Source organism: Nomascus leucogenys, chromosome 7b, assembly GCF_006542625.1.
Source record: "Nomascus leucogenys isolate Asia chromosome 7b, Asia_NLE_v1, whole genome shotgun sequence".
In the NCBI taxonomy this organism is placed as follows: domain Eukaryota; kingdom Metazoa; phylum Chordata; class Mammalia; order Primates; family Hylobatidae; genus Nomascus; species Nomascus leucogenys.
Window position 1 is genome coordinate 17,107,750 of NC_044387.1, and position 13,582 is coordinate 17,121,331.

The window sequence follows — 13,582 nt, forward strand, 5'->3', positions numbered from 1 at the left end:
CAGCCATTCCTCTGACAAAGTATAGGAAAAAAGCAAAATTTAGATGTGAGCAATATATTCTTAGCATAAATAGACTAAAACGGATCGATAGTATTTTGAAGGAATTCCTTAAGAACAACAGAGAAGGACAAGAGAAGATGAATGGGAATATTCTACATCAACAGATAAAGGATAAAAAATTGCCTTGGCAGATGACCTAAAAATTACGTCTTTTATAGCTATTATACAATCTGTATATACTGTCGTAGTCACTATACCTTTATACCACAATGTACCCAGTGTAAACCCTTAAGATATCATACATCACATTAAAAATAGATGAGTCTGAAACATTTAATTTCATATCGTAAATGGACATTTCTCTCAAATAAAAAGCATCCTGGCAGGTGAATGAGAAATGTGACATGAAATGGAATGCTTGAAATACCAAGTAGGCTTTTTAACTAAAACTGTTTAAGTCATAAAAAGGTGTAAGTGAAGCAATTGCCTTATTCGTAGGTCCTTTTCTATGGACTCCCGAACAAATGTTAGTTGTACAATAATGCTAGTTAAATACATGTTTCTAAATACTTTTATTGTTAATGCATAGTAAATGTATTAAGTCACCGAAGGAATGAATTAGTATTTAGTACTCCAGAGTTCAGAACTTGAAAGGAAAGGGAAGAATCTAAGAGACAGGTTTGTTATTATCTACTTCTTTAAATGGTTCCCTTTTCATTTTTAAAGATATCAAGTGACAGCATGATTACTTGAAGGCAAATAAGTAGTTCGAAAAGAGATAAGAAGTGGCAGCCAATTTAATTTTTCACTACTGATAAAGAAATATCAGATAGCTTTGGAAGACCACTTTAGAAAGAAACCAGTTCCTATCCCATTTGTGATGAGGCATTAAACACTGGACAATGAACCTGGTAAATTTGCAGATCAAAGAAAACAAGCAGTACTTATAAAAGCCCAAAGTTGGAAAACCATGGTAGATTGGGAAGACAGCCATAGAATAAGGAGAGGCTTCTTGTTTTTGTTAGACAATGCACGGTAACTAAATTAGAAGTGTATTAGCAGAAAGCAAGCCTTGGGATCCAGAACATACTCCAAAAATCCCTTCACTTCCTGCCTTGTTTCTGATTGAGAGGGTAATTTGTACTTATTGAGACCTAGTTGAAGATTTAGCAACAGCAGAAACCTTTATATCACAGAGAAAATTTTCCATCACATCTTCACCACCAACAACTTTTTTTCAGTTAGGAAGAATTATACCACTTTTATAAGATAATGCAGACCCTTAAACTAAGGACAAAGGCCTAATTTTTAAAATGTAAGAACCACAGTATAGTTTTGTTAGATTGCCAAGTATCAACTTTACTTTTGGTACAAGCACCCTTGAATCAAAGTCTGTATTTTGGTTTTGGCACATAGAATTTAAGACTACGAGTTAGTAAAAGTTTTAATTTATATAGTATCAGTTTTTTCTTTCTTCTGGTTACAATCCCAAGAGAGCATTGCTTCAAAGGCAACTGGATAAACTGAGGCACTAGAAACTTTTAGATCTTCTTTCCTGTAATATGCTGCTCCCTCTCCCTACTTTTAATATATCTTCATAAAAGTGGGTGTGTCCTAAGCTGGGCATGGTAGCTTGTTCCTATAATCGAGCTGTTCGGGAGGCTGAGGTGGGAGGATTGCTTGAAGCCAGGAGTTCGCAATCAATCAGCCTGGACAACATAGTAAGATCCCATCTCTGTAACAAAACAGCAACAACAAAAGAGGAGGTGTGCCCTGATGTAGGCAGCAGGTTTGAATACAGTATATAACCAAGACAGTACATAAAAGATACTCTTCTGATTTATTAAAACAGCATTATTGGCTGGGTGTGGTGGCTCACACCTGTATTCCAGCACCTTGGGAGGCCGAGGTGGGCGGATCACCTCAGGTCGGGAGTTAGAGACCAGCCTGACCAACATGGAGAAACCTCATCTCTACTAAAAATACAAAATTAGCCGGGCATGGTGACGCATGCCTGTAGCCCCAGCTACCCGGGAGGCTGAGGCTGCGGTGAGCCAAGACTGCGCCATTGCACTCCAGCCTGGGCAGCAAGAGCGAAACTCCGTCTCAAAAACAAAACAAAACAAAAAAACACCAGCATTATTTTCTCCAGAACCTCCTGTACATTACCAATATTTTAATTTCAACAACGATCTCAGATTGCATACTGAAAGGTAAAAGTGCAATTCAGTAATCTTTTCCAAAAATGTTTTATTGCTACAGGTTGAAATTTTTCAACCATCAAAATTAGAACAAAATTTAAGTTTCTGCTCACTATGGTGTAACACAGCCATTTTGTGGGACTTTGTTTTTAATGTAGGTTGGCAGTAGAGTTCAGCAAAGTTTAGATGATAGTAGAATGGTATCATGAAACTTTGTCTATAACTTAAAGAAGTGGGGCATGAGCTAGAATAGAAAGACTGCCTTCTATTTGAAAGGTCAGTCTTTCTTTGAAATCTCAAAGATTCATTTCAAAATTTAAGGCTTTAATTATCTGACACAAGTATATACCTATCTTGCAACAAAGTCCAATATTTTACGTTACAGCTTTTCCCAAATACTATACATGGTAACTGAAATATTCTTAGAAATCATACAAAAGACTTCCCTGAACTTATCACAACCTACCTGAATCTGGACCACACTTTTTTTGATCTCTTCATAAAGTCACAGCTTTCATTTCACAGCTCTAATAGCAATACACCATGGAATGCAAACAACACTGTGAAAAACAAGGGCCTGATAAAGCCCACAGCAAAGCTATTCACTAATATTGGCATTATCTTTAGCCATGCTATTAGAGATCACAATTTATTTTTGTGTATAATAAGATACAGAAAAATGTGAAAATATATGACTCAACTATCTGATTAAAGCTGAGTAAACTAACCTAGTCAGATTTTAGTTTTTCAACAAGAAATGACAAGAGTAGCTGAATATAAAGAAAAACAAAAAGAACTTTACTTTCCTATGTTAATACAGGTCAAGAGACCCTTTCTTCTCAAAAGGGTTGGTAACACCAGTTCTTAGCAATAAACATAAGGCACTTGTTTAGATTACAACATCACTCCATTTTTTCCACTTGTTTTTCTAACCCTGTTTTTCCCCCACAGTATCATTTGAAATTAATAGGATGAATGAGGCAAATATGAGACGATCCAGTTGATACTACTCAGAGCAAGATAGTACAGTACAGTGTTTCAGGGGTGATGTCTGGACATAAAATGAACCCAGTCAAGGTCCTCTGACACCAATGTATCCACTATCAAGTAAACCTGAAAGAAAATAAAAGATTTATTCAATAGTTCCAGTAAAATTGGGTTGGAATACAATACACGTTAGGAATTTAGCTCCTCACGGGTGGCATCTGCATCTTAAGAGTTCTGAGTACTTATGAATATTCATTCTAAGACAATCTACATCATTTGAACATTGTCAAGACAAATAAATGAATTTCATTTCAATATACAGTAGAGTTTAAACAAAATTCACACATACACCCCCTATTATATGGCTGGTACCTCCTCCAAACACCTCATTAGTGGCAGAGGTAGGACTAGTGTTCTTTCCCAACAATAAGAACTTCAGTTGCCACTCACAGGAGTTGAAAAAAAGTTTTTGTTTTTTTTGCCATCTGTTAAGATGTTCCTGAGACAGGGCCAGTTAATAAAACATAACAACGCACTGGAGTTCGGTTTGTACTTCTCTTTACATCACTTCTAAACTGTTAGACTGGGATGTGGAATGCAGGTCATGTACTATGAAAGGTTGATTGCAGCACAACTGTTCAATCAGTAAAAGGTCTTCGGCAAATTCCCTTTAGAGTATACTTTCTATAAACTACATGTTCCACAAAAAGGTCAATTATATATACAATCGATTCGTTTTACTTAATCTTATTTGCGCAGATCTTCCAAATGCAATGAGAATATTAAGCCTGAGGCTAGTCCTCAGTGTATAGGTTTAACAAATTAAGGCTCATTTTCCCAATCAAAATAGTTTTTAGTTTTCCTTTTAAATTATGAATTACATTCATAGTACCTGCCACCATCCTTGCCCTCAATGAAATCTTAATGCAGGAGCAGCATTCTACTTCATTATGGAATTTCCCTGACACCAGCACTTAGCCCCTTCTAAAAAGCTCCCATCTGCACTAGCCTTACAGCATATTACATTGCCTCTGGCTTGCACCTCTGTTTCCACCTGTGTATTTCACAGAAGCCCAACACAGATTAGTTGAAATATTCACACAACTGCTTTTCAAAACAATTTATTGCATCATATTTGGTACCTTATGTTTGACAACAAAAAGGAAATTACATCTGTAACTGCAAGAAAAAGAAGCTGGTCTGTTATTTGAAAAAAAAAAAAAAATCTTGGGCCCTTTAAAAATTACAAAGTCTTGGGCTTGCCTGAAACAACTGAGCAAGAAATATATTCTTAGAAATGTAGGGCTTCAAGTATTACAAACCTGTGACACTGTGGAAAAATTCCAGAGGTATCTAAACTGCAGCACTTTTTTTTCTGCATATCATGAACAAGGCCTGCTGAGGTTTTTAACTATTAGTCTTTTGATCAGTCATAGAATGGTAGTCAGGAGTTCTGCTCTTTAACTTCAAGCCATGGTAGATTTTCCTTTTTTCACTCTTGGGTGAAAAATTCATGCTTGCTAATTAGTTGGTGCCACATCACAGTGCATTTGGTTCTTGCATTACAGTTTTAACAAGTTTGGCCAAACAATGCTGAAAGGTTTGCATTGTTGTTTTAGTTCTTCAAGTTTTAGTTAAAATTGAGACTGTTACAACTGGTTCCTTCAGTTAAAAACTGTGGTACAAGAACACCAAACTGATCATGTACAGTGAATTTTGGAAACACAAGCATATTGAACACCTTATAGGTTTCTTATAATTTTGCTTGGTATCTATATGTCCCAGTTTCTACAACATCAAGCATCTGTTGTAGGTTTCTCTGTAAATAGTGATTCACATTGCATCCTTCCTATGGTCAGAATCAACCCCGTAACAAAATCAGTCAGATGCTAAAGCCCCAACAACTCTTTGTGCTCAGTGAAAGAATCCAGTGCTAAAACAGCATTTATGCTGTCTGAGATATAGTAAAATCTCACAAGACAAATTTAAAGTAATATTTCTGCCACACACCTGCTTTGTTAGCTGTAACAGCCTCCTGATTTTATATAAATTAGTTTAAAAACATGGGTGGGTGGGTAGGAATAGGATAAGGTATCTTTTTAACCACTCAATTTTAGCAGCTTTAATTTTTTAAGAAACTGAACCTCTATCCTGTAATGTTAGATATTTTATATATACTTTTTCAGCAGGATAAAAAACGTAAAACACTATTTGAAGGCAAGAACATTTACTCCTCTCATTCTGTGTAAGTTAGAGCAATGCAGCAGGTGCGTGACAAAAATATTATATACTAGATATGGTCCAAAGTCATTCCATTTGCTTGTTTAGTGATGTTCAAATTTCATTGGCCAGTTCTTCAGCTTCTGCAGAACTATCTCCATTAACTGTGATCTTCATATCCTCTTCATATCCAGGAGGCATGAAAGCCAAAGCATAAGGGAAAAGCTTATGACAATTTGCTCTATAAATTTCAGCAGCTTCTTTACAGTCTCCTAGGCTACCATCATACAAGGCTTCCAATACCTCCATACATGTCTAAGGAAAGAAAAAAAGTCATGTTATAACTGGTCAAAAAAAGGTTCTTACTGTGAATTTATTAGACATTTCAACAGCAAGAGATTTCTAAAATAAGAAATAAAAACACATATTTAGCTATTTACTCCTGCATATACATTCTGTTAGAATGTTCTTCAAGGCCTAATTTAACCATCTCTCCAGAATTGCAGGATTTATACAAAAGGCTAAACAGGGATGACTGCGGAAACAGGAATGGGACTATGGTGAGGCAAGCAAGGTATACGGAGTGCTATATTTAAAAAGCCACTCACTCTCAGCAAGTGTATGACCTTAGGCAGCAATGTTACCTCAGCCTTGCCTGGCCCTAGGTATAAACATCCAGATTTACAATGCCAATATCAATTACTGCACATATGCCTTTTAATATTTTTGAAAGCTTAGAGCCAGCCAGCAAACTCAAACACTGTACTCAACCTTGTGTTCAAATTAAAGAGCATCTTAAGGCATATCCAATAACTAAGCAGAAAAGAGTGTCTCAAACATGAAGTGATTATTTGCAAGAAAAATTAGTTCATGAAAATGAATAATTCTTTCAACCAAACCCCTAAGTAAGTCTGCTTCTTATCTTTTTTGTTGATTCATGTTGATATGCATTTCTCATGTTTGCTTTGTTAGTATTTTCACTTAGAAAAGCTACTTAGTTTCCAGATACAAAAATCCCTACAAACTTTGCCAGGCTACAAGGCAACTTAAATCCAGGTTACAAAGGACCTAGATTAGAACTTTAAATCCAGGTTCTAATCTAAATGGTACAACTAACAAGTCTAATTTTTCTTTCTTAAAGATACTGCCTTCATTTGCTATTAAATGAATATATTTATTAATAACTGTCTTTCAGCATATACATGTTTATCTGACAAATTATAACATGAGGTAGCTATCCATTTGTTTCTAGTTTAAACTACAGTATTTTACAATACACCCATATTAACTTTTATTTAACTTAATCTCATATTGTATTACAAGTTACAAAATAAGTATTTTTATTTAGCCCCTAGTAAATACATCTTTATTTTGAGACAGGGTCTTGCCCTGTTGTCCATACTGGAGTACAGCGACACAATCACAGCTCACTGCAGCTCCAACCTTTCAGTCTCAAGTGATCCTCAAATCTCAGTCCCCCAAGTAGCTGGGAATACAGTGCCACCACATCTGACTGATTTTTTTTTTTTTTTTTTAAGGGATGGGGTCTCATTATGTTGCCCTGGCTTGTCTCGAACTCATGAGCTCAAGTGATCTGCCCACTTTGGCCTACCAAAGTGCTGGGATTACAGGCCATGAACCAAAACGCCTAGCCGAAATACATTTTAAACATGTTAGAATCTTCACTGAGACCACTGCTTGCTCCGAAATGCACGGATATGAGGTGAAATCCAAAAATGACGATGGAATGTATATGATTTTATTAAAACATATTTCTTAAAAAGTTATCCCAAGCTACGTATGTGAAACTAGTTACTGACTGCCAAGCAGCTCAAATAAATTTTAAGATAAGTTGTTTCTGACCCAGATTCATAATGATTTAAAAAACAGTGTGTATAAATACCCAATTATTTCTCTTGGTGAAAAAAGTAGTTCAGTATTCTTACAGAGAGATTATGAAAAACTCTTTACCTGGAGGTTTCTGTTAGTGAGAGATTCATCAAGTGTTGTTGCCAACTCTATAGCTCGCTTCTGACTAGAAGGATCTAAATAATATACCATTTTGGCAGCTAAATGAGAGGGAAATGGGAAATTTATTTCAAGGTAAAACCAACATCTTATCCTCTACTTATTTAAATATAAAAGGCAAACAAGATATATGTGCACAGAGGGTGTGGCACTTTATTAGAAGAACAGGAACAGCTACTTGAGACACCGTTATTCAAAAAATAATAATTCTAAGGGGATTAGCTTAACCATCCAAAGTAAGAGAACGATAGAGGTATACCACGTATATCTACCCAATAAAATAGAATGTATATGCAACACATGCACAGTAAAGGAGACTATGAAGAAACATAAGCATTCTAATAATACTTGTCTTTTTGTGGTAGGACCATGATAGTCTTCTTTCTGAAATAAGCAGAATAATTTGGAGGTTGGGGGACTATCCTGTCTCAACAGTGTGAGCCAAAATGCTGAATTCAGGATTCCACAAAGGTATACAAAGCTGCTGGGCTTAAGCCAGGTATTTGAAAAGTACTACCCACATGGTCCCATAAAGGTCAGATTTTGGCTCACTGGCACAGACCCTTGACTTAGATTTCTCACAAACTGTGAAGATAATTTCAGGTGTTTAGCATTGCCAAGTCTGACACCTACATAAGAATGAGAAATGGAACAGGATGGTCCTATCTGAGTGAATTTTAAGAGCCCAATGATGAAAAAAGAAATAAAAGAAAGCTCTACCTTCATTTTATGATATACATTTAAGTTCAGTTACACCTGCTTCTTTGTAATGCCAATGCTGAACCAGAAGAGACCACTGACCTTGATTTGTAGTGATTATTTTGCCGTAAGAAATTTAAAAATGTATAGGAAGCATATATATATATTATATATATATATGTTTGTTTTTGTTTTGATTTGAAACAGGGTATCATTATGTTGCCAAGACTGGTCTCAAACTCCTGGGCTCAAGTGAGCCTTCTGCCTCAGCCTCCTGAGTAGCTGGGACTACCGGTATGTGCCACTGTGCCCAGCTTAGGAAGCTTATTTAAGCTGCCTGTTTTCATAGGATCACAATGTAACATATACACACTGCCTCTTCCATTCTAAAAACATGTACCTTATATTATTGTTGATTCATTAAAATTACTGAAGTTGGTTTAGAAGGCTAAGAATAAAATAAAGTGATTACCTGATAATCTGTGTGGCAATGAATCAGAATTCCTTTTCAGAAACGTTTCATTAAAATTCTTTGGATTCGTTGCTCCAAAAAGACGATTCATTTCTTGTTTTAATACTGTTCTAACTGTATCAGGTAAATCTTTACTTTCACACACTGCTGAATAAATTAAAAATAAAATCTTAGCAGTTGAATATTCTGATAAAGTTTATAAAAGTTTATTTCTGTTTGTGTTTGAGACAGGGTCTTGCTCTATCACCCAGGCTGGAGTACAGTGGCACAACCATGGCTCACTGTAGCCTCAACCTTCCAGGCTCATGCAATCCTCCCACTTCAGCCCCCCAGGTAGCTGGGACTTCAGGTGTGCACCACCACACCCGGCCTGTAGGAGTTAAATTACCTAATGATGAGGCCAATGAAACACGGCAATTATATACAAAGACAAGATAAAACCTACTGATAATTTAACATTTGCAGAAAGAGCTTACCTATATAAATTGACTGACTGATTGAGACAGACAAGGTTTTACTGCCACCCAAGCTGGAGTGCAGTGGTGCAATTATGGTTCACTGCAGCCTCAACCTCCCAGGCTTCAGTGATCCGCCCACCTCAGCCTCCTGAGAAGCTGGGACCACAGGTGCAAGCTACCACGTCCAGCTAATTTTTCTATTTTTTGTAGAGACAGGGTTTCGCCATGTTGCCCAGGCTGGTCTCCAACTCCTGGGCTCAAGAGATCTGTTCGCCTTGGCCTCCCACAGTGTTGGGATTACAGGCATGAGCCATCATGCCCAGCAATACACATTTAAAAGAATGTATGTCAGCAGAACAATCTAATGTTCTAAAGGCATTCAAATAATTTTATTAACACAAGATTCATTTCCAGAAAGGAACTGTAAGCAAAGGAGATAACAAAACATGTAGTTTCACAGCCTTCTAAACCCTTAGAGCTGCCCCCCTCAACCTTAAGGTCTGCAAAGCAGCAACTTGAGAGTACCTACCTGGTAAATAGTATCACAGCAACTACGTAGTGCTGAAGACAACAAATTTTCCTCGCCCTCCCTATCTTCCTCTATACCCAAGTAAGGCATACGTTTCAATTAAAAACAAAACAAAACATGGTTGATGTCATCGACCTTTATTTCAGAAACTATGTAAATTGAGCTATCACTGTATAATAAACTCCCAAGGACCACCAAAGCATTTTCCTATTAATAAATAGGCTGGGCACAGTGGCTCACGCCTGTAATCCCAGCACTTTGGGAGGCCAAGGCGGGTGGATCACTTGAGGTCAGGAGTTCGAGACCAACCTGGCCAACATGGCGAAACCCCATCTCTACTAAAAATAAAAAAATTAGCCTGGCATGGTGGTGTGCGCCTGTGGTCCCAGCTACCCAGGAGGCTGAGGCAGGAGAACAGCTTGAACCTGGGAGGCGGAGGTTGCAGTGAGCCAAGATCATGCCACTGCATTCCAGCCTGGGTGACAGAGTGAGGCTGTCTCTAAATAAATAAATAAATAAATGCACTGTTGTCATCACATTCCCAGGCCTTGGGATTTAGAGATGATTCCTCTGGATTGAATCCAAGTTACACTTTGTTTCATTATCATTTTGGTATAAAGAGAGAGTCTGGAGCTTTGAAGCCAGTTAGACTTGGGTATGGATCCAGGCTTGGATAAGTCATAACCTCTCTGAACCTATTTCTTGATCTATAAAACTGGGGTGATATCTAATCTAAAAGGTTTACAGTAAGGAAAAAGCTACTGTGTAAAAGTGCTAATTATGTAATAGGTAGTCAATAAATCATAGTTACTATTTTTATCATAGTGTGAAAACGTTAAGTAGATTTTCCTTATGGCTGGGAACTATGGTGATGGCTTTCAAATTTTCACTTTAATCAGGTATTTGTACTGTGACAAATACATATTCCATATCCATAACTTATGTGAAGCAAAAGTTTCACAGAACACTGTGTGCAGCATATGCTGATCTTTTCTACACTATTCTATTTTTATATTGGGATTCTGAGTGCTGGTAATGACCCACTATCCTGCTAATGGATCATTAATCTAAGTTTAAAAAATATAATGAACTCAGTAGGAAACATTTTCTAAGTGAAATATTCTATACATAATTATTAGTTGAATAATTCACTGACATGCTCTTTGTTGGTTAAATAGCATTTCTTCTATTATTCTATAAAACTGGGTGGTTCAAGTAAATGAGCTACAGTGAAATACTTTAGCTTAACCTCTATTATGGCTGTACTTTCAACTTGGTTTTAGCAATTTATCAATACTTGTTTTTCAGTGGAGAAGCAGTAATAGAGAGGGAACAGGAAAAAAAGTTATTAAAATAGGTTATAGCCAACTGCAATGAACATTAATTATCTCAAAAAGAATGTATCTTCTGTACAATAAAAAATATTTACATAGGCCTTGTTGGTTTGCCTGAAATGCTTTCAGGATACTTTACATGTAGAAAGTATCCGCATAGTTTGTATCATAGTTGATAAAGAGAGGGGTAGGCAAGGGGTTTTCATGGTTTTCATTATCTTTTTTAACTTGTTTTAATCAGATTAAACAATCTCCCAGAAAAATTAAAACTACTAAAAAAAACTCTACCAAAATTGACGCAAATAACTTCACTAATAGCTGATTTCAAAAAGTTTGAGGCCTACTAATTTTCTCCTAAACTTTTCTGGATTATTTTCCTGGAAATTACAGTTCCAGAAAACTAGAATTGTAACTTCCAGGAAAATATCAATTACAAAAAGGATAAAAAAATTCTACTGCAGTAAAACCCAGAATGTCCTATGGAATTCTGTGTAATGAAATTTTATGTGTACCCTTAAGAAAAGGAGCAACATGAATGTCACAGATTATCAGATGTCCATTTACTGTTAACGACTAGTGGGCAGGGGAGAAAAACTCTAAAAAGCCTTTGAACATGATAAAACTGACAAAAACATCAAGGCCTCAGGAAAGTAGCAAATCCCCTACTAACTCAATTACCTTCCACGAAAGAGTAATAAGTCTTGAGAATCAAGGAAAAGTAGTAACTGATGAGCGAGAAGGGGAATAAAACCTTTTCTAAGGGGCTTTTGATTTGGGTCCTTTGACACCTTAAACTGGAATGTTTGGTTCATGCTATTAGCTTATTAATAGAATGAGTAAATTAAGCAAGCACCAATGGTTAAAACACACAATGAAAAGGTGGCTGATTCTTAGCAAAAGGGATTGCACAGGGTTCTCAGGCTAGCTGGCATTGTTAATAATTTGGGTAGAAAATGTTCTTACTTTGTGTAAGGTAATGACTGTTCACTACTAGGTTATAGTACAACCTAGTAAGTGATTACAACTCAAAATGGCAAAACAAATGAGAAAATTAAACAAAGCTTAAAAAAATAAAAAATTTAATAATTTAGTAAGTATTAAAAAAGGTTTAATAAACAACAAATTAGATTATTAAAGAAGGTTGGAGGAGACATACATAAGTATAAAAAACATCTCTGCAGATCAAAGAAAAATGAGTTTGTGCAAATGGGAGAGGAAAAAGACCTAAGTTTCACTGTAGATCAAGGCAGCCAAATACTGCTAATTTTAAAAGCACTTAGGAGAATATAAACATTTAAGAAAATAATAAGACAAATAGAATATAAAAGCGCCTATCTTTTACTTAGCACTGAGCAGAAATGTAATTAAGTCCTACAACTTTAAAATTTAAAATTATAAAAAAACTTTAAAAGGGTATTAAATATATCATCCTCATAATAAGACAGTGCTCCTATATGGTAAATAACTGCATGCGGCATTTAGTAATAACATTGTTATTACAACAACATATTCTAGAGATTTGGAGGGTGCCAGTAACCATGCTAAAATCCACATTCACTCAGCAAAGCTTCCGCAACTGATGAAATAGGTGTGGAGGCACTGTTTTCCTCCATACTCTCCAGAAAGGTGTCTGTGAGGGTTTCTTTGTAAAGAAGCAGTTACAACAGTATATCTTAACATGACAAATGTATTCCTGAAAAATTACTTCTAAATTAAATATTTTTTTAAAGTACCAAATATTTTAGTTAAAGAAACCCTTGGGGTATAACAAAGATGCCACTATTTGGATATCTGTATTTTCACATATGCCTTTATAGAACACCCGTTTTCAATAAAGGCAATGAAGCAGTCTACCCAACTTCTTAAAGGCTTTTTAAGAGACAGATCTTTACCAATGCAAATAATCACAACCTAATTTCACTGCCTAAAGTCAGTCAAAATTAGATCACTTTGTAAAGTGATGACGATTTCAGCTGAACACAAAGAGCAATGGGTATAGCCAGTATAGATACTCAGTAATTCTAACTAATTATTAATCATTCTAAGCCCATGTGTATTTTAATTTTCTGAAACCGACTGTTGAAAGAAAACTCATGTTAATCAATCTACATACTGATTATAAGCAAATACATTTAAATATGTCACTTTTAATTTGTATTTCAAAAGAAAGTATCTAACTCAAAAGGATTTAGGTTATTTTACTACCTTTCAGGAAAATACTCATAAAGTATATAACAGTGTGTATGTTATTTTTGAAAATACTTCATTTTGAAAATACTTTACATATACTCCATCTTAACTGAGAATAAATTAAAACTATTATTTCTATCCTTAATTTTCTGACCCATGATTGCAAAGTTATTTTTCATACTCCCCCCCCAAGAAAAACTAAAGAGAAACAAACTACTAAATACAGTAATTCTTTCCTTTACTTTCTACAATATGGTTATATTATTACTTTCATAATTTTTAAAAATTGAGGAAAAACACTTCTACAATTCAGTTTTTGTAACACAAATTATTTTTTGGACAAGCGTAAGTATAATTTAAGTCTAATCTTTCTTGAAAGTCAAAACGATTTTTTTTTTTTTTTTTTGGTACCGAGTCTCACTCTCTTGCCCAGGCTGGAGTGCAGTGGCATGATCTCGGCTCAC

The 13,582-nt window shown here is 35.7% G+C and overlaps 1 protein-coding gene across 2 annotated transcripts in view; it reads right to left on the minus strand.

Moving 5' to 3' along the window:
• Positions 1-2,836: 2,836 nt before the first annotated feature.
• Positions 2,837-13,582, minus strand: part of NAA15 (N(alpha)-acetyltransferase 15, NatA auxiliary subunit) — a 91,304-nt gene continuing 80,558 nt past the window's right edge. The window contains exons 18-20 of one of the 2 annotated variants that reach the window (XM_030815682.1): positions 8,608-8,751; positions 7,380-7,477; positions 2,837-5,723 (exon numbers count right to left, since the gene is read on the minus strand). In XM_030815682.1, coding sequence (XP_030671542.1) covers positions 5,523-5,723; positions 7,380-7,477; positions 8,608-8,751 — 443 coding nt within the window. In that variant the 3' untranslated portion in view covers positions 2,837-5,522. Of the gene's footprint in view, positions 5,724-7,379; positions 7,478-8,607; positions 8,755-13,582 lie in introns of both variants that reach the window. The other variant, XM_003264673.3, reaches the window with a different exon arrangement.